Source organism: Atractosteus spatula, chromosome 18 (genome assembly GCF_055471065.1).
Source record: "Atractosteus spatula isolate fAtrSpa1 chromosome 18, fAtrSpa1.hap1, whole genome shotgun sequence".
NCBI classification, from domain to species: Eukaryota; Metazoa; Chordata; class Actinopteri; order Semionotiformes; family Lepisosteidae; genus Atractosteus; species Atractosteus spatula.
The window spans coordinates 15,869,078-15,891,140 of NC_142723.1; the positions used below are offsets into that span (position 1 = coordinate 15,869,078).

General features: G+C 42.0%; 1 protein-coding gene across 2 annotated transcripts in view; it reads left to right on the forward strand.

Moving 5' to 3' along the window:
* The window catches only part of LOC148818691 (CREB-binding protein-like), a 57,496-nt gene that overhangs the window by 13,484 nt on the left and 21,949 nt on the right, over positions 1–22,063 (forward strand). The window contains exons 2-10 of one of the 2 annotated variants that reach the window (XM_088936287.1): positions 8,019–8,698; positions 14,904–15,089; positions 15,190–15,451; positions 17,210–17,323; positions 18,122–18,364; positions 18,577–18,682; positions 19,005–19,151; positions 19,714–19,831; positions 20,191–20,374. In XM_088936287.1, coding sequence (XP_088792413.1) covers positions 8,019–8,698; positions 14,904–15,089; positions 15,190–15,451; positions 17,210–17,323; positions 18,122–18,364; positions 18,577–18,682; positions 19,005–19,151; positions 19,714–19,831; positions 20,191–20,374 — 2,040 coding nt within the window. The remainder of the gene's footprint in view (positions 1–8,018; positions 8,699–14,903; positions 15,090–15,189; positions 15,452–17,209; positions 17,324–18,121; positions 18,365–18,576; positions 18,683–19,004; positions 19,152–19,713; positions 19,832–20,190; positions 20,375–22,063) is intronic. The other variant, XM_088936288.1, reaches the window with a different exon arrangement.

The following is a 22,063-nucleotide window of genomic DNA, read 5'->3' on the forward strand; positions in this document are numbered from 1 at the left end:
AACTGGGCAGGCAGGTGGAGATCTAGGTCAGGTACCACATGTATTAAATTAGTAGAGATTGTGTTAAGCAAGAGTAACAGAAAAGCGTGCTTCAGATGCTCTAAATCTTACTTAGTGAAGAATACCATGCTATAGATTTTCTGTAGCTGTGCACAATAATATTTTTGTTAATGCAGAAACTCACATAGGTAGAAAGATCTGCACTGATCCAAAACTGCCTACATTTGTACTCATTTTTATACAGCTGCGCTTATTTACTGGAGCAGTAGAGCTAGACCCCAGCAGCATCCCAGTTATTAGTCTAGAGCCCCTGTGTCCATGTTATTCCAGATTTGAAATATTAAACCCTTAAATCTTAGAAACTGGGATGACAATGCAGTTTGGTGAAGAAGATCTGGCTCTGCCGAAAAAAACCCTTTTCCATGTAGTCTACTATATAACATTGCTTAGGAGTCTTCCACCTTTGTTTCTTTATACTCCAGTAGGTTGAAGCATCCAACGATCACAGGAGCCTTGCTCAGATGGTGCTGCTGCTGAATAGAACAAAATAAAAGGGAAGCTTTTCCAAAGCTCTCTAGGTGCTTTGGACTGGAGTCTGTAGTGTGGCTCAAGCGTGACGGCAGAGGCAGCTGTTGCAGGTGAAATCCAGACTCGGACGCCCAGCCCCGATCGGTCTGCAGATAGTGCACGATGGGCATTTACTGCTAGACATATTATGTGTTCAGTTTTACTACTGATCATATTCCTGTTTCCATTACTTCCTCTTAGTGGCATTTCTTACTTGAATATGCATCTGAAGTTCATTTTTTTTTAAGCAGCAAACCATGAACAACAAAAACAAATGGACTTTGCTCTAAGTGGATCAAACTCTAGGGTCACTCTTTATTTGAAATTGTTTGATACAAAAGTGCTTTTTTCATTGGTTAGACGATTTTCTGTTAGTACATAAGTAAGGCCAGGTTGGTTTGGAAACCGTAGTATATCCAACTAGTGCATTTGTTCAGTTTAAGTGCATTGTTTTTTTTTTTTGCAGAATGAACACTGTGCATAGCTAATAGATCAGGAACATGCCAGATCCATAAACACCTGCTGTTTCCTTTGAAAACTGGACTTGCTTTACTATGAAGTGCTGGGCAAGTGCACTGTTAGCACTCCTGTAAATACCTGTGGTTTCAGTTCACAGTTGACACTGTTTTCCTTCCTCTGATTTCATTTCATGTTAATGTCTGATCATTTATTATTGCATTTTCTTAGTTTATCTTCCGGTGGACAGTTTTTTACCCCACTAGGTTTAACAAGATTTACTTGCTAGTCTTTTCTGTTGCTGTGATAAGCCATACGTTACAGTTGGCTGTCAGTGTTGGTAGCTGCCCTTCAGCTTCTTCTTGCTAAATTTGTGCTTTTCTGGTGCAGGAGAAGATTACTTGCCTTTCAAATTTGTCAAAGCAGAAATTTGCAGTGTTTTAGTATGTGCTCATAGAAATTAAATGGAAGTTGCTGAGAATTCTGTTGATGTGAATTATGAATGTAATACAGTAAATTCTGAGGTGTGCAGAAACATTTTCATCTGCTTATGTAGAGGAAAGTTCTTCCTTACTGGGAGGTGCTGCACCGTGCAGCATAACAACCAGGGAACGTAAAGAATTTAAAAGCAGAAGAAGAAATGGGCAACATTAGACTGGTCAAGTCAATCTCCAGATTTTCAGTCCAGCTGCCCAGTATTTTTTCATACAGAAGAAGAAATTAGTCGGAACAAGTCAAGAATAGACAATCTCAAAGTGGCTCTAATAACGCATCTCATGATTACATAGGTCCTGTAGGAATGGTAGTGAACTGTTGCCACATAGGTTGCCTGTCTGTTGGCATGGTTGATTTATTGCTGTTTTCATCACAAAGTTGACATTTACTTGTAAGGATTGTATGATTCTTGACTTTTACTAATGTTGTAAACCTAGTAAATGTGAAATCATGTATGTCTTTACTATGTATTATATGGATTTTGTAGATTAAATGTTCTGGTGTCATTTTGATTGGTTCTTAATCACTGTAATTAGTGAGAGTTAATAGACCGAAGAACATTTTCTGTACAATTGGAACGTTAGAGACTTGACTATGCACACTGTCGTTCACCACAGCCAGCAATTTCTAACCCAGCAAAAAACATCACAACCACAGAACTATCTGCAACAACCACTACAAGAGATCTGATGGCTGCATGACGCTGCATTGATCAGGTTGTGTTGCTTTCAGAAGTGGCCACACACTACTAACTTGTGATTTTCACAGAGAACCTTATGCCCAACCCTGCATAAACACTTTGGTAATTTGGTGGTTTACTGCACTTGCAAGTTTCTGTTGATACTGACTACAGAAAAATCAAATCCCTGTAACTGTTCATCTCCATTTTCATCTGGAAAGTACATTAGTGGGTGAAATGATTAATTAGTGCATTAGATTGTTTAACAGTTTTGATAGGAACTGTTGGAACAGATGGGTTGTATGGGATGTAGCAGGTTTGTCTGAGATGCTGCCAGACTAAGAATGACTGACTGATGAGGTGGTGTCTTTACTAAAAGGGAGCCTTTTCAGGCTTTTGTAAATGGTGGAGTGGAGGATAACCATTAACCTGGCCTGGTTCTGTCATTAGGATGACATCAAGAGTTGATTCTCATTGAGATCTACATGCTGTTCCCCTCTCATAAGAGTTCTTAGTGCTGGTCACTGCCCCTCCTCCCACTTGGAATACACACACTGGCCTTATCCATTCTGTGTGCTGAGTGTTGGAAACTTCCTAGGGCTGGAGACTCCCTTTGCATGGAGTCCTGCTTCTTGTACAGTGGAAAATGCATAGTGGAAAGCAAAAGTTAGTGACTTATTGAAGAAGCGCTCTTCTTTTCCTGCTGGTACTAGTACAAACTAAGCACACAGAGCGTACATCACACTGTGATGACCTTATTCTATGGTTTGCTGTGCCTGCATGGAGATGTATTTTGATGGTTTGTGTGCTTTGAACGTGTTGGAATAAACCAGCAAACTGTGGTGCAGCCTGAAATGACGGGGTTAAAGATGGGGGCTAAGCTGAATGAGCTCCAAATTGTTGATTGTTGTAAACTGTGCCTTTTAAGATGGGAGTTTTAATGAGTTTTCCTGACTGTGATGAAGCTTCATTGAGCAGTGGGTAAATCCTTTACATGTTGATGTGACTTTTGAGTCACTCCCAAATACTATTTATAACCAGTGATCACTGCAGAAGAGCTATACCTTTCATTTTGAGAAAGCATTAATTCACACAGTTGTAGGTTTTTATGTCTTCTCATAGGGCAATACTATCTTTTTGTGCATTAAGCTTACATAGCTTTTGTAAAAGGCTTTGCTTTGATTTGGACAGAAAAGTCATAAAGGTATTTGAAACCTCCTGACTTTTTTAATGCACTAGAATGGAAATACCCAGTGGTATTGCTGATGGTCAAAGCAAATAATTCTAATAACAGAAACTGCAACATTAACGTTTATGTCTAGGGATATTTCTGTCAGATCTTAAACTTTTGGGGGAAAAAAATGAACAAAGAGTCCCTTCCATGTTTACATTTAGCCCAAAAAAATACAAGACCTAGTTGTGACTAATTTTCTCCCCTTTTGTAGTTATCACAGAATTTCATGTTACTTAGAATAAACAGGTTATCTCCAACAGACATGCATCATTTAATCATGGCTCTCTAGATGACTTACTCAAGCAGCACTGTTTGTATTGCAGAACAAGTCTATCCCAAAACGGACTCGGTCTGATCAAAAGTGGGAACAAAACGTTATCGAATCTAAATTTGAAAGCGCTTTCCTCAATGGTTTCTGATGCCCCACACTCATACCTTTTGTGATACGTTGAAATAAATTCCCATTAAGTTTAAAATCAAGCAACAGTAGTAGAGAAACGATTTGAAAGGTTGATTTAGTCCAGAAGCAAGCGTGTTCAGTTGTCATGTAACATGGGGGGTTGCGCATTTCATTGGTGCTGCTCACGTGTTGTGTGTGCGTCGTCCCGTCAGGAGTGTCTGTGAAGAGCAGGATCCTGACTGGACCTCAGCTCTGGTGAGTTTGGAGGAGGCGTGTTTGGGCTTATCATCCATCTTAATATCTGCTGTCCTTGCCAACATCATCTTTGTATCTTCATTAATGAGAGAGATCTTCATGAAAGCTGCATTTATTATAGTTCCTAAATGTGGAATGTCACCTGTATCGAGTACTTTTTTCATTTTCATTGCCAAGACCTTGCTGTCCCTTCTACTTTATAAGGCTGAATGGATTTTCTACATGCAACACAACAGAATATGACTGCAAACCCCCAGGTGCAGATATCGTTCTGCAGGAATTTGCTTCTATCTATTAGCTGTGTCATGTAATTAGAATCTCCATAGCTCTGTTTATGGGGAGCTAAAAGCCCTGTTGTAAACAAAGAAGAAAGAATTCTTAATTCTCTTGAATCCCGACGTCTCCCTAAAGGGTTGGGGGGATTGTATAGACCTTTTGAAAATTGGGCAGTTTAGCATGGATTGTTTGGGATGCTAGTTAAGATTGTATAGATGTTTTTAGTTCATCTTAATATAGTAGTTCACTGAAGATCATTATGCAAAAAATAGAATTTTAGAGAAAATTGTATTCCCCTTTCCTTCATTTATACCAGGAGTCTGTTTGCTTTGAAGCTGTTGGACACAGAATCGTGACAATAGGGTTGAGTAATTTTTCTGGCCGCCCTGTTCTGTTCTGAGCAGATGGTGAAAAGTGAAAAGGTCTGTGTGTTATCCCGGCTGTTTTCTCAGCGCTGACAGGGGTTCTCTTCTGCAGTGAGCGCGCTCCTGTGCCGGAGAGCGGATCAAGCCTCCGGCTCCAGTAATTGACTGAAACCCGATACTCTCGCGTTGCAGGAAGAGCCGATGCCACTCTGCGATCTCCAGCAGTGCGTTATCTGACCGCATTGACAGTGATTTCCCTTTTCTCCAGTCAGATAAACGCTGTTCTCGGGCAGCGGTTTGGGTACATTAAAGCATAGCCGTAGCTCTGTGCTTATGTTTGGCAATGTGATATATTTGGCGTTTGCAGTCGCGTGCTGTTGTGGCTTTGTAGTGCTGAGACACGTTCCGCTGTGCTTCCACCACGTTCAGTTTCAGCAGTGTCAGGAAGGCTTCCTGAAATCACGCTTGTGAAGTCTCCTTCCAAAAGAGTCATCTTGCATCTCCCTTGTTCCACTTAACCTTAGTGTTTTTCAATGGCTGTACCATTGAATTTTTTTGGGTGCAGGTGTAAAATCATTCTCTTCAATTCTGGAACATGGTTTAACTGGCATGCCGGTTTTCTTTTAGGAAATGCGTTTGAATATTCAAAGGAATATTTTTATGCCTACATCTGAACAAAATGCACTGCTTAGTGTCTGTGAGAAGTTCCAGTTGACAAAGATCAGTCTTGGTGCGGTGTTTGTGTCACTGATATGGTGCATCTTCTCCTTGGGGATCCTTGTGAGCCACTGCAGAAGAGAAAGTAAATGTGATGTGATAAATTTGCATGAAATGTAAACAGGGTCCTGGCTAGCACAGCGGGAATAGTATACACCGTGTGGACAGAGGGACCCATCTAAGAGTAACAAGTAACTGAGCGCATTACTACTTTTAAAAAGCTAACGCATATTGGAATAGGTCATATTCAGGAATGTCCAAATACAAAGAAAAAAACTTAAGTACACCACTGCTTAGAGTGGATCTTAGTCTTAGCAGTGGTGGACTATACTGTTAATGTCCTTAAAATTAAACCTACAGTTTGCAGCTCTGACCAGCAGCTAATGTTAGAGCATGATCCCTGACTGTCATTTCAGTTTTGCTGTCCTCCACCATGCTACTCTACAACTGAAAGCATATACATGTTTTTTTTTCCCTTTTAACCTTGATTATTTTGTATAGAAGAGCAAAAATTGAATGCCTGAGCAAAAGCATTGCTTCTCCCTCTGATTAACTTGCGTACGTACACAAACGCACATCTTTTGTTTGTAGGCCTGAATGAGACACGTTGTAACTAATGTGATTTTATTTCATCACCCAGTACACATAGCAGCAATAACGTGAATGAGAATGTTTCATTAATGATTGTGCGTGTTTCACCGTTTTCGCATAGAATCTAAAGTTCATATAATCCTTTAAAACTGTTACTTGCTGGCGTTCAGTTGAAACGCAGTAATACTCATTGTGGTGGGCCATAGGCGAGTTGACCACACTGGGAGTTTCTCTGTTTGAATTTGTAATGGCTTAGGAAACCATTCGAGAGAGACAGATATTTTTAGCAGGCACAGGAATTGGATGTCGAGCAGCGAGAGGCTATTCAGCTTCAGCTAGAACTTAGGTCTGCGGTGCTCTGAAACCAAAACAATACTTTGCGTTTGGCAGCATCCCAAGGCTGGGGCATTAGCACAAGACTTGGCAGCGATCTCGCCGTCTGCCATTCAGAGAATTATACTCCGGCGGGGTCGGCGAGCGAGAGTGAAATGCGCAGACGGCGAAATGCTTTTGCTGCGAACTCGAAGGGAAGTATGGTTTTGAAACTCTGCCGTACCTTTCCATGATGGGGTTGTGTCGTTGAGCGGCTGTGATATGTGGTTTAACAGTAGCAGGGTTCGATCAGGTTCATTGATTTGCGTGGTGTGGACGGCGGCTGCTGTTGAAGGGCCCCCAGTGCGCTGGAGGTTGAGCTGCGCTCTGCGGTCAGATGTTTACACTGCTCTAACTGGCCTGAACACCGGTACAGCGGCGGCAGCTCACAGCTGCAAGTCCCTGGGATTGCTCAGAGCAAGCACGCTTCTTCATGTGGAGCAGTGTATTTCACCTCATACTTCTCCCACAGTACATAAAATACCATTCAAAACAGATCTGGTGAAAATTGGTTTTAGATTCTTTTCTAAATGTGGTTTTCCGTTTTGAATCTGGGTCCCCCTGATGTGATGTGAAATTGAGGCATGTATGAAAAAAGTGAATCATGAAGTTCTTCTGGTTTGCCGCCCTTTGTTTTTTTTTGACCATTTGATACAAACCCTGATCACACATTCATTCCTGTAAGCTTGCAAATAGTTAGGTTTGCAACAAATGTGAATACTAATTGTTTAATGCATTCCTTTTGCGATGTTGCATGGTCAGATTTGAAACTACTCTGATAAGCAGAAAGTTCAATTTAAGAATGTGGTTATAAAATATACTGTTACTTCAGTAACGGTAAGAAGCCATCTCTTCAGGTTGCGGTTTTAGGCCATACTATACTGTAGGCATATATAAAAAGTGTTAGATTCTCACTGTTCAATGAAGTTGTATTTGTGCTCTATTGTATGTCTTGTACCTCTGGTAAGGTGCATTTAGTTCCATATTTAATATGTCAGTAACTCAATTTTGAAAGTGAAGTCATTTTTAAACAGGCATTTGTTTAAAGAATGTTTGTCGGTATTGATCATGGTGGAAAGCAGTGGTAGCAGAGTTCTCTGGGGGGTTTCTGACAAATGTCTGTGAGGGATTAGGGCAACCAAGCTCACCTCTGACACTAACAACCCTCTGTCTCCAATATTTAGAGCTGAGTCCTTGCTTAATTCCGCACCCTGTAGGTGGGTCTGACTTTCTTAACCTGCATTGAGATTGCTGCTTGCACCTAACTTCTCAGTAACGCTCCCAAACACCTTTTTGTCTTTGTATTTACTATACAATAGATTTTTATTATTTGGTCTTAGTCGTGTTTCGCGATGAGTGGTATTTGTCTCTGAATTGAGTTTTTGGACATGTTATAGGCTTATCTGACACCTGTGCCATGTTGGATGCTTCAGGTGGAGCAATAGAACAGCTGAAGCCATACCTTCTTGCTGTGCTGCTGTGCACCTTTCTGTTAGTGACGTCTAAGAAAGAATACATTTCGCTTATATGAGATCGTTAAGGTAGATGCACAACTTTCATACAATTTATAAGCAAACTGATTTTTCTCTCTCTTTGTTTTCTCTTTCCTAGTAGACTTGGGATCGCTCTTTGACCTGGAGAACGACCTTCCAGACGAACTGATTCCCAATGGAGGGGACATGACGCTTGGGAGCATGCCCTCCAACGGCGGCTCTGGGATAGGGAGCATGGTCCAGGACGCAGCCTCCAAGCACAAGCAGCTGTCTGAGCTCCTGCGGGCTGGGAGCAGCCCCAGCCTTAATGCAGGAATCAACTCGGGTAGCCCCCAGCCAGGCATGGGCAGCCAGCAGGGTGCCGCCGGGGGGCTGGGGGGCTTGGGCGCGTTAGGCAAGAGCCCCCTGAACCAGGGCCTGCAAGTATCCGGCGGCTCCACCAACGTTCCCTCCCAGGCCCAGAAGCAGGGGGCCGCCCCCCCCAACCCGAGCGGCGCGGGGATGGGCATGAACGCCGGCTTCAACCAGGCCATGCTGAACAGCACCCAGGCCCACGGGCTCCTGAACCAGAACTCCCAGCCGCAGGGCCAGGTGATGAACGGCTCGCTGGGGTCCGTGGGCCGAGGCCGGGGGGCAGCTGGTTTGCAGTACTCCGGCCAGGGCTTGCCGGGAGCCGCGGGGGGCGGCGGAGGGACGAGCGGCGCGGGCAGTGTGCTGGCGGAGACTCTGACCCAGGGGGCGCCCCAGCTCGGCGGGCTCCCAGCCATGAATGCGCAGCAAGCTGGCGCCATGAATAAGGTGAGTGCCTGGCTTTTGATGACCCTGACTGGAGCGTATAGATGAGATGTAAGCCATGAACCCGGCACAGGGCACGTGAGACTAGTCGACATGCTGGGGAGGTGACACGATTCATTACTAAGCATAATGTAATTCTGTCGTACGCAGAGGGAAAGGTAGTTAAGTGTATCTCTACCGATTTGGATCCGTATTCTGAACCTGCTTTGTCTAAAATGTCTCTGGGGTTAATTGGCAATTTGAAGTAGAGCCAAGTAAAATTATTCATTGAACAGGAAGGCCGTTTAACAAAAGTATCTTTTGACAGATTGTGTTGTAGCATTTTAAGTTGACAACTATGAGAACAATTTGTTTTTTTGTGCTTAATTCACAGTGTTAATGCATCTGCTGACATTCAGAAGTTTAACATTTGATAAAACTCAGGAATTGTTAGAATTGATCTCTCTCCCTTCTGTACTTTACTCTGTTGGCTGTCATCCTTTTCTCACTGCTTTCCTTATGCAGTTTGTCCTGCTTGTTGCTGGTTTCTCTTTACTGCAGGCTAATAGTCAATAAGACATTGGATTTCTAATTTGATTTTCAAGGGAGTGTACTGTGGAACTGTATTAATCTGATAAGCTCTCTGAGGTGTATTTTGCGTTCATTGTGGTAGTTCCAGTCATTGTGAGGCACGGTTCTCTTTTCAGGAATTAGTGCAGGTCAGTCCACGGATCGTTTTCTTCCTCTTCTAGATAATTGTCAGTTCATTCTTTCAGGTAATCTGCTGCGGTTCTTCAGTTACACGTTACGAGTTCAAGGCATCATTTTAATCTGCGTTGGGGATTCCTTAAGCTTGTCTTCATGGGAACGCAGGAGAGCCGCAAGGCTCTAGGGGATGAAACAGCGGTAAAATACCATGAGGCAAATAGTTCTGAGCCTTCTGTTTCACAGTAGTCCAGTGTTGTCAGTGGAATATGATTGGGGAGATCACCAGCTTTTCTTTATGCCTTGAAGGAGCAATAGCAAGGTGACAGTAGAATCTGGAAACCAGTAATAGATTTGTCACAATTGCATGCCACTAATACAACACACAAATGTTAAAAGCTGTTCAGGCAAAACATTAATAGGGTCATGGTTTTGAGTATATATGAATCCCCTAACCATGCAACAAAAGAAGGCCAAACTGCTCCAGCACCTATACTGGACTCTGATAGATGATGTTTTCTGCCGTCTACTGTCACTGCCCACAGAAAATCTTCATTTCCTCCTCCTTAAAGCCCCGATCCAGAGCTCATAGATCTTTTATGCTGGCAGGACTTGCAAGTTCTGACAGGCCATGAAGTGTTAAATGCCCTTAACTTTTCTGCATTCACCTTTTATCAAAAATTACTTACATATGAATATAGTAACAATTTCTAAGTGTCTGAGTTCCTTTCACAGGTGCTCTAAAATGGGGGGGAAATGTGTCAAGTTAATGCTACACTGTAAACAGCACTTGGGACATTATTTCTCAGTATATATAATGTTCACAGCATTATCCATCAATTGGAAAGCTGCTTAATCCTGTTAGGCTCCATCCATAAAAGCACAGGGCTCAAGGCAGGAACATACCCTGAGACATTTGGCACTACATGAATTTGCTGTAGTTTTTTACAAACTGATTCTTCCTAGGTTTTTCATTGATTGCTGGTTTCAATGCCTTCAGTTTCACGGTTTGCCTGTGATTAGTTCTTTGCTCAATCTGGACATTAGGGGATAATGTGGTCAGTCGGTGGTGTTCCTGCCCTTGGAGAGTCAGTGGGAATTAGTGCAAGTGATTTGCGAAGATAACTAGAGATGGCACATTTTTGCTGATATGCTCTCAGAATCGCTCAGCATCTGAGCAGTATCATATCAGCCCATCTTTCTTTGTTCTTTGGTTTTTTGTTTTCTGTATGTTCCGGTTGTAGTGAAAAAAGGAAAAAAAAATGGATTTTTTTGATTGAGGATAAAAGGCAAGAATATAAAATATCTACCCACTGTTAAACAGTCAGTTGTTGCTAGTGTTGTCCTTGCCAAACTGAAGTCATAATGTATCAGAACATCACAATGAGTTGCTGCTGTCTGTCTCCACCACATGCAGGTGTACTCACACATTGAATGTAAAAGAATGAAGTGTGAGCTACGCTTTGAACAAACATGTAGCCAAGTACTTTTGTTCGAGTTTGTATTTGAAGTGTGCCGTGTTTTTTGTTTTGCAAAACAGATTACTAGAACTTAAGGCTGTATAGTTTGTTTATATGGGATATGATTTCTAATTCCTAGAAGTACGTTTTTATGGGGAACAGAACTTGGGAAGCTTCAATTCTGAGGTGAACCTGTTGTCCACTGGTACTTACATGGACATGTGTCAATTTGTGATCCTGGTTAGGTCTTAATGTGGATTACCACTCTGCCTGCTTACCACTTGCTTGTTTTTTGGTTTGTTGCTTAGTGGTAATTTACTGTACAGCAATGATCATTTTAACACCGTAGAAAATCTGTCCCTTTTGAAGGTGCCATCATGGATCCTCAGATTCACACTTATCAGTGATGTGAGTTCATGCTGGCCTCTCTGTTGCCTCCGATTTCATGGAAGTGTTTTGCGGAGTTGCAGCTCTGCGCGAACGAGAGAGATGGATCTTGTCTTTATAACTGCAGAGGTTTTCAGCTTGACGTGCAGGAGCACATCGTGTCACACAGGAAACCAGTTGGTTCCGGTTTATCAAAGACCCAGTCTTCTAGCCACAGAAAGGTGCTAACCACAACTGGTGGGGGGCAGGGGAAATTACACAGAAACCAGCACGGGTTCGACTGATGTGCTTGCATCTTGTAACCCCACAATGATTCATAGAATTCCTCTTGTTTACGTAAGCAAACATTTGTATTCTGTTCAGTGCCGGGTTCAGACCAGGCTGTTCTTAGATGTGACAGGTCTTTTTCCTCTGAACGAGCAGTACATTGCTTACCAGACCTGCAAATGTAGAAATGTTGTCAGTTGTCAATCGAAGGCAGTTATATGTGAAAGATCACTGATTGTGTACCCAGTGGTATAAACCAAGCAGACTTTCTTGGGTTTGGTGTAGACATTGGTGTTCAGCTTTCATGTACTTTTTCACCGTTACTGTTAGCTCTAATTGAGTGGATAGTTTTTATAAAAGGAATAAACAGTTCTGGCCATTTTTAATCGATTTGTATAGTAGTGCAGTATCACTCACCTGGTTGCAGATCTATTTTGGAAAAACCCATTGCTATCAAAAAGTGTACAGTGTAATGTCGGATTTTGTGCAAAGCTGTGGAAAATGTGGTATTTATATAAAATAATGTTTTAGAGATAAGCAATTTTATATGAATAACTATGGAAAATTATACAAAAACATGCCGTTTCCATTTTTAATTTGCTTTGCAATATATTTCCAATACCCATATATAGGTGTCAGTGTGTTTTTACAAAAGTAGATTTTCTTTCTAAATTTTGTGCATGTTCATTAACTTGTCGAGCTTTGTAGTGAAGTCACTTTTCTTGTTCAGCTTGCTTTCAAACTAGTGTGCAATTTAGCTTCTTAAAGGCAGCCACCAATGGTTGCATTTAGATCCCTGCTTAGGAGCCAGCTATTTTGACTTTGTAATAGGTTACATTTTAAAACTAGCCTGCAGATCTCGGAAGAAATCTCCTGACTTTTAAAAGTCAAGCAGGTGTCAAGGGAAATTAGTTAGCATCGCCTTTTTCATAGTCACCCTTTTCACTGCAATCGGTTTTCTTCACTCATGTTAGACCTGGCCATGTATTGAAGCACTTGAGAATCTTATGGTAGACGTTGAATATTTTAAAAACTAGAATGTAGACGTGTCAGACAACATGTCTGTAGCATGTACAATAAAATCTTTAGAATGCTAACGTCTATAGGGATAATGTGGTTTTTAGAAGTAGTTTTTGGGTTAAAGTTAAGCCTGGTGGTATGCACACATCCAGTGAAACAGAAAAGTAAATGGAACATTTCAAGTTTCCTTAACGTTGACGAACCACCATTATGGATGCTATTTACCTTGTACGTTTGCCATGAAGGCAGCAAATAATTTTGTCAGAGGAAGGGTCTTTAATCCCTGGTTTGGGCTGCCTGAAAGGGCCCGTGGGGAGTGCCTCATGAATTAGCTCGGTTTTAAAGAGCCTGCCCTGACACTTCCAACAGAAACACAAACACGGGTCTTTCATCTTGTATCTGTGGTGCGTGCAGCGTCTGCATTGTTCCGTAGTAAATCCCGTCTGCGTGTGTGTCTGGCTTTGCAGCACTGCGCCCGGTGTGCCATTAAGGGAAATGCGCTGTAAATCATGTTAAGTGGACAGTGCGTGGCGAGATGGTGGGGGTGGAGAGAGCCGGGCCAGGCGATCTGAATAAAAGATTTCCTTTGGCCTCTGTTGTCTGGCTGTTAAGTGGTTAGTGCTGACTGCTGCGTGTCTGCGTGTGTGGGGGTGTGCCGAGGGAGAGCCGCTGATCTGTGGCGAAAGCTGGTTTCTCGCTGCTTTTATCTGTCTGCTGGATCGCTGTCAGGGTACGAAGGCGCTGTGCACCCCGCGCTGGGGTCTGGAGTAGAGGAATCTTGTGCTTTTTTTTTTAACTCCCATCACTTACGTCTGTCTGGAATTTCAGCCTCAGCTGGAAAGAACAGCCTTTTCTGTTTAAAACTTTGATATTGTTGTGTGTTTTTGTGGGGGAGTTTTTGCTCAGATTAAGGGGAGTGCCAGTTTTTGTTCTGAGACTGTTGTAATGCAGTGGTGAAACAGCCAGAGTCGGAGAAAATCAGTCCGCGGGTTTGCACACAGGAACACCACCGCAGGGCTGCTTTATAACCCCCTGCCTGACGTGCAGAATATATTAATAAACTTTTATTCAGGTTTTAGGGCTCGAATCCAAAATGATCTGCTAGTTGTTAAGACTTTAACAAGAACAAACATTGACTAGAGTGCTTAATGAAGACTTAATTGTGAAACTTGAAATTGATTATTTTGGAGTACATAATGGTTGTTGAATTTTAAGCTCTTGTTTTAAGAGTGAAAGGACACTGGTGTGAAATGCCACAGAATATACAACTTTGAACTAGTAGCAGGGAGACATCTGTTGTGTAATACATTTTTTGAGTAAGCAATTCATTACAGTGAATATTCACTGAAGTTAGTGTCCTATTCAAGCTGTGGATGTGACCAATTAATTTTGAATAGGAGCTTAGATTTCAGAGTTAAACAAGAAAAGATAACTAATGAGCAGTTTGTCTGATCTGCTTAACCTTATTTTGCATCATTTGAGCTGGTTGATTTTATTTTTTTCTCTTCAAGCTTTACATTTTAATAGGAAATGCTTGTAAACACGTTACTTTAATTGGACTTTTACAGATGGAACATATGCTTTTCATTTTGAACTTTTGTCACATTGGACATTGCAACAGAATTGCAAGAGGAGGAGGAGCTTGCTTACCCGTCTTGGGAGAGATTAAAGCACACACAACCCTACAAATTGGCAATTAACTGAACTCTGAATGGGCTAGTTGCAGTATTGTAAGAATCGATGGGATTTCTGTTTTCACCTCCTCTGGTATCCACTTGACCATTGTTTGTTTTATATTGGCAGTGCTGTAAAAATGCAGTACTTCTAAGTAGGGCTTTGCGATATGGCCAAAAACATTATCACGATAAAAATTTTCATATCAGTCGATATCGATAATTATCACGATAAATGTCAAATCATTATTTCTTTCAAGTTTAAAGGCAGATTTTTTCTCCTGAGTAAAAGTTGAAGAAACCAGACAGTTAGTTGGTAAATTAAACAGCTTTTTATTTTAAGAACACAACAAACACTTGCCAAACAGCAGAAACATTAAACAAATCTGTTAGCTGCCCGGTCTGCAACATGCACGCGCACTCGCGCAGTATTTTGTGCGCATGCGCATATCATGCGCAAAGCATAAACATATATATCGAACATTTATCGAACTTTTGTTAAAATTATATCGAGGAAAATTATATCGCGATAATTATTGTTATCAAATTATCGCCCAGCTCTACTTCTAAGGGGTAGCCTGGGAAGGCTACACTCTGAAATGTTTAACTTGCAGTATTTCCCCATGTGGGGAAAAAAACAGCAACTGTCATTAAATAGCAGTGATGTAGTTTGTCTCGGGAGGCAGCGGTGGTAATGGCCTGTGCGCTCTCTTTCAGATGGGGTTGCCGGGGAGCAGCAGTCCTTTTGGCCAGCCATATGGGCAGAACACAGGGCAGCAGCTGGGGACTACAGGGGTGAACCCAGTCAACCCCCAGCTTCAGAACAAAGCAGGGCTGTCCAACAGCCTGCCCCCTTTCCCCACAGACCTGAAGGGGGCTGCCGTTACCAGTGTGCCAAACTTGGTAAGTCCGGAAAAAGAAATCGCTTATCCAAGCATTTCAGCCCTAAGATCAGTAGTCTGTGGAGCTGTCTAGTCACACCTTTACATGCCTGTGCCTCCAGACCCAGATGCAGCAGCAGCCCCAGCAGCAGGTGCCCTCGGTAGGCATGGTCCCCAACCAGGCGGTCTCCACTGGGCCCACCGCCGACCCGGAGAAGCGCAAGCTGATCCAGCAGCAGCTGGTGCTCCTGCTCCACGCCCACAAGTGTCAGCGGCGGGAACAGGCCAACGGGGAGGTGCGCCAGTGTGCCCTGCCGCACTGCCGCACCATGAAGAATGTCCTCAACCACATGACGCACTGCCAGGCCGGCAAGTCCTGCCAGGGTAAGAGGGAGGCTGGGAGCTCAGGCGGGCGGGGGGGGCTGGCGATGCAGTGCTGTCCAGAGATAGAAAGATCTCGCTAGAAAGATCTCGTGATCGCAGCAATGGCCATTGCGCTGTTCAAAATCCACTCGTCTTCATGCAGTAGTTGGACAGACTGAGCTAGGGTTTAGGCAACGGCCTTTTATTTAACCTTCAGATGGTAGCCTGGCACAAACTCATAGCTCACTCTGATTTTTTTGGATGTTCACCCAGAGTTATGTTAAAAAGTAATTTCATTTCTTAGGGGTTAAAAATAACATCGGATCAGTTTGGAAATTCTAGTCTTGGTCTAGATGTGGCATGTACGCAGTCAGCCTTAGTGGTTATTCTTTGCCTAAGTAATTGGCGAATGCCGTTGCAAATTAAGAAATTCTGAGGAAGCAAGTCAGAATGATTTTTTCATGCCATCTGATTTAACTAGGAGGGGTGGGGCTTTCAAGAGTAACTGGCGTGTAACGTAAATTGCTGCTGTGGTATATATTGTATGTGCCTTTTTAATCTTCCTTTCAAGTAAAGGTTGAAAGTAGTTATAGACTAAAGATTTAAAGTTCCTTTTTTTTACTCATTATTTTGTAAACTGTTACCTTCTTTTGTTTTTTAGCGTTTCTGCATTTTATAATTTCCATCTTCTTGTTAAAACTATTGCCAAATTTAAAGGTGCAAAACATTAATAATTAACATTTTGAGAAAATTAAACTAAGTGTGACGGTGACTGATTAGTTAGGGCAATGTTACGTCTTGAGCATAGTCCTTAGCTCAAACAGAGAAAGAAACACATTTAGTGAATTTCACTCTGACAGTGTCAGCATCTTACAGGGTATGAGGATAGATGTGTGTGTTTCGGTTTGCACAGGCTGACTGCAGTGAGAATGAGGCGTACTCCACACCGTGTGTTGTGACTGCATTGTCATCCACACGTCCATTATTCTGACCTCCTTTCGTATTGAAACATATGTTCCTATGTATATAGTGATAATGCAAGTCTTGTAATTCTTCCAAATCAAGACGACTGTAATGTAACAGGTCAAGGACTGCATGCCCTCATGATGTGTGGACAGGTGATCAGTTTGAAGTTTTTGTTTTGAGCCAGGGTTCAGTTGTCATCGGAGAAATTATGGTTGCCATACTAAAATTTAGTTTTATGAGTGTCATTGGAGAGATCCAGATTGTTTCATAAACTGATGGGAATGCTTTTACTTCATCATTTTCATATGCACAGCTCTCTGTGGGTCTGCACTAAGGTGATGATTGTTTTTTGTATATCGTCATTTGTCAGAATGTATTATTTTGGTAAATTACTATCACATTCCCTAGTTTTTCCATGAAGCCAGTCTGCTCATTTGTGTCCTTTGTCGTAATTAGTGACTTCAAGTTCAGTACCACTCTTGCTGGACAAGCATGTGCCTGTTCACTAGTCTATGAGTCCTAGAGGCCACTTGTCATCCCAGCTCTTCCACAAATGTCTGGCAAGTATAGGAACCACCGCAAAATTATCACATTTGCATTTTACATGAAAGCCGATTGTTCTGCAATCGTGGTCAGTCGCAAATCCACCCATTTTCTTTCTAAAAACACATTCAGAACTGTTCATCTGGCCCATTGACAGCAAATGTAAATCCAGTTATTACAGTTATCTGATGAGTTCCATCTGATACTCCTATAAAACAAAATCCGATTTTAAATTCTAATCAGTTTTTAATGTTTTTTCTGGTGTTGCAGTTGCTCACTGTGCATCTTCTCGACAAATCATCTCCCACTGGAAGAACTGCACTCGACACGATTGTCCTGTCTGTCTCCCTCTGAAAAACGCCAGTGACAAGAGGAACCAGCAGCGTAAGTGTAGTTCTACTCACCTACGTAGTACTGTTATAACAATAGTAGTTGCTTTGTGTAGACAACTGGTGATTTTATACCTTTTATTCATTTTCTTCATTGATACAAATTTTGAAAGAATTGAAAGGGCTTAATACCACAGGCAACCAGCTCTACTTTGTTAATATTCTACATAAGAAACTGACTTTTTTTTTTTTACACTAACTTAACCCTTTGTTAGATATGGTAAAGAGCAATTTCCAACAATGTGATATTAAGTTCTAATGCTAGTTTTATCCAGTTTTTAGGAGACTTTTTTTTCCATTCGGCCTGTGTGTTAGTGCAGTGGTCTCTATGGCGCCACCTGCAGTATGCAGGGCGTGGTGAAGCCCTGCACACCCTGAGCTGTGAAGCTGTGAAAGCGAGAGAGGGCTGTTCTTGAGACAGATTCCTGTAGAGCTGGTAATCTGAGAAGCAGGGGAGGGGCTGCAGCGCGATTGGCTGAAATTCTGGTGACTCATTTAAATCCCCTACAGCAGCCCTTGCAGAGCGCTTGCAGACCTACAGACACGCAGCTGTTTTGCATCTTTCTCCACTACATGCTTCTTCGACAGAAGGATGTAGTTTACTCTGGCAAGCTGTGTTCTGTGCAAAATATTTTCTAATTTTCAGAAGAATTACCCCTTTTTTCGATTAAGTTTCCAAGTGTGTTGGTGTAGTTTTAACAGATTTTTCAAACATGTTACTCCTTTCACAAGTCTTGCAACACTTAACCGTAAGGTTCTTTTTTTACCCAACCTGTGTTTGTGCTTTACACAGCGATGTTGAGCTCGCCCAGCGCAGGCTTACAGAATTCGATTGGCACTGTGGGAACAGGCCAGCAGACAACGCCCACCATCAATAGCACTACTCCCATTGACCCCAGCTCCATGCAGAGGGCCTATGCAGCTCTTGGCCTGCCCTATGGCAACCAGCCCCCCACGCAGACCCAGCCTCAGGTACCAGGCCAGCAGACTGCACAGACACAGCCCCACCAGCAGATGAGGCCCATGAACACACTCGGTAGGTGTCAGTGTTCTTCTTCCTTTGGAAGTATGCTGCTTCTGAGAAAGCTATGGGATACTTAAATCTGCTGTGAAATAGGTGGTAAAATTCTTTGTAGATTTAGCTCCTCTTCTATGTATAAGTTTTGTTTTCCATTGCTGAAACATACAACCATATTTTCAATAAACATGTTAACTTGAGGCTTTCTGGCTGTTTTACGCTGTTTAAAGGCACTAATCAGATGAACCTTAGTGGAGGAGGAATGGGTGTCCCAGCCCCTGAGCAGACCAGCCTTCTGTCAGACTCTTCTCTCCCTTCCTCACTCAATACCACAAAGTAAGTGTGAGCTTTGACTGTTAAAAGATGCTGTTATTCAGTTTCCTCATTGCCTTCTGATTCTGCTGCTTGTGAATACTATTTGACCTCTATTGAGAGTCTTGCATTTTTAGAGTATGTGTATATTCATTCCATACACCTAACACAGCATATTTTAAACACTTCAATGTCTTTCCTTGCTTCTGTTTAATGTAACCCGTGCTTGGCTGGGAGTTAAGGTGGAGTATACCTTTTCCTTTTGAGCATCAAAGACTTTATGGATTTTGTGCCTTATTTTAAGTTACACCTCAGGTTAAATCTCTTCTTTGTTTTCCCCTTCCAGTCAGCTGATGCCTGATGGCACGGGCGTGGGCAATGTGGCAAACATGGGTAGCATGCCCACCGCTGCTCCGCTGTCCTCCAGTGGTGTGCGGAAAGCCTGGCACGAACATGTCACTCAGGACTTGCGCAATCACTTGGTACACAAACTGTAAGTCGCAGCAGGGTCGCTCTGATTTCTGAAGAGGCTTTTTTTCCCCACTTAAAGTTAGTGGATGTTTCCCCTGTGTTTTTGTATTGGTTTGGAAATCCTCAGATGCCTTAAAGTGGACTTGTAGCCTGCATTAGACAAAAGTCTAACACTAGAGAGGCCATTTTACTAACATAAAGTAGTTAATTATTCCCTTTTTTTAATAGATTTTATCACTAAAGAATCGAGTCCGTCTCAAAAACTGGTGATTAAGCCAGATCTTAGTAGCTGGTATTTTTAAATCTAAAAGTTTAAACTATGCTGTTAAAATAAACCGTTTGCATCTTTCGTTATAAGAGGCTTGTGAATTTACAACTCTGTTTTAACTCTAGATAAAATTGCCGCCAGAAATGTAAATATCATGGGGACTGTGGAAGTCTTGAGTAATTTTATCTTAAAATAGTCCTATGTACATTTTTTTAGAAAAGGGATGTTTTTTTTTGCAAAAGTTTTAAATTGAGGTTTCAAACGACTCTGCTGATTAGAAGTAATAACACAGTAACATTGCTTTTCTCCCACTCAGTGTTCAAGCCATATTCCCCACACCAGACCCGGCTGCTCTGAAGGATCGCCGCATGGAGAACCTGGTGGCTTATGCACGGAAGGTGGAGGGAGATATGTACGAATCTGCAAACAGCCGGGTATGTTCACTGATCGGTGAAAAGAATTGCTAAGGTTAAGGTGCAGGCCTTCTTTAGAATAAAGAACTGTTTCTGACTCCATTTGGTTGGACTCCATACCACATTTGTGCTGCTGTGTATCATGTTCGTACACAACTGGGTATACTTTGTCTGCAGCTTTGTAATGTATTTGTTTTAGAATGTCTGAAGTCATAAGTTCAGATGGCAAAGTAGTACATTAATCTCCAAAAGCTGCTATAAATGTATCTCCTGTAGAAACGTATTGCCCAAGCACTGTAACGGGCAGAGATTGTTTTCTGAGGGAGCTGCATATTGTGCTACTTGTGGTCATGGCTTCATGTGCTGCTCTGTCCCTGCAGGATGAATATTACCATTTCCTGGCAGAGAAGATCTACAAGATTCAGAAGGAACTGGAAGAGAAGAGACGGTCTAGGCTTCAGAAGCAAAGCATTAATCAAGCACCAATGGCTGCCCCAGGCGGCCAGCAGCCAGGACTGGCACAGCCTTCAGCCATGGGCCCTACTCAGGCTGTGAGACCGCACAGTAAGTACTCTGAAGCCCTGGGCTGCAGTATGAGGGATGCCTGGACATGGTAAATGCATTAACATGTAATGAAACATCAATAACCATTCATCCATTCACTATCTAGAAGGAATGCTACCAGTTAAGGAAAGATTATGGTAAAAGCATAAAATTGTTTTATATTGGGTATATACATAATTGCCTTATACAACATTATATTTCTGTAATGTTTTCAAGAGGCAGTGTTTGCTTCAGTAACATTTTTTAAGTTACCTTCAGATGTTAAGACGGTTAAAGGGTAGATTTGTGTCAGTATTTGTGCTTATTTGTTGTTGCATTCTCTGAAGATGTCAGTCCAGCTACTCAGTGATAGTCTGTGCTTTGTAACTCTCAGAGGTTACGCTACCTACTGTATGAAATGTAGTTTTAAGACAATGGTGTAACAGTGGCAGCTTTCTGTAATGTACACTAAACAAGGCACCCTGTTGGCAAATGATCCAGATCTAGCAACCTAAATTTTGTTTGGGTTTTACTTTATTTTATGCTCTGGTTATTTGTGTCCTGTGGCATCTACTACCAGCTGTGAAAATCTTTCCCTGTGTTTTCAAAAATGCTTTGATATCCCGAGTGCTTGGTGCAGTGGAAACCTCTACACGTTATGAGAGACGTTCCCTGTTGAAATTTGAGTTATGCCAACAAGCTCCCGTGATTGAGAGCTTCCAGGGGGCATCTTGCAATTAGGGTGATGATGTCAGGAGTTGCATAGGTTGCAGTGAGCTGGGAGTCCATTGGCTTTACTGCACAGTTGTGCTCAGTCCTCTAAATGAGATCTTGTTGCGTTGTTAAATTTTAACAAGGTATCCCTTGGTCACCACCATCCTCTTTCCCTTTCATCATCCATTTTATTGTGGTTACAATATTGAATTAACATATTTTTTCAAATATTTGCACAAGCCTACCATATTACATGTACCTATTAGTTCTCTTTTTTTATTTGAAATTTTTTGTTTAAAAGACCACATAAATGCGTAGAGATATATTTTCCCAGCAAACTCATAAACAGACATTAGCAACATATGCCATTTGTTTCACTGATGGTCATTCCTTATGGCTTTTCCCAATTTATGGGATGAAAACTGAAATATACCATTACAAACGTTTCTTCATTTACACATTCCTGATTTTATTATACCAGTTAACAGAATTTGTGATAACTAACTGCTAACACTAAGTTCTTTAAACAATTCTGACACTTGTGAATGTGAGCATCATTAATTCCTCTCAATTTACTTGCTGTGTTTGTTTGTTTTTTTATACATACTGCTACCCCAAGTCTCCCATCTCTTCTGCTTCATTGGAATGCTGTGTGTCCACTCATGTTTGTGTTCCATCGCTCTTCCATGACGTGGAAAGCCTGCAGCTTGTGTTCAAAGCTTTCAGTGTGGAAGAAACAAGTAGCTCAGCATTATATGTTTTGGAAGACCTGTGTGCTTGTCTTGAGGCTTGTCCAGCCTCTTCCTAGACTCGCAGGGTTTTAGTACACGTTTCAGGCCCTGTTGCTTGTGGCCATCACAGTTTGTTGTACAAGGGGATGGATATTTGCTGATTCTAAATTTAAAACGGATTACAAGTAGCTGTTGAAGCATCTAATATTTTTGTGGGAACAAATCTGTTGGGATGGGAGGGAGTCACGACTTCTGTCATGTACTA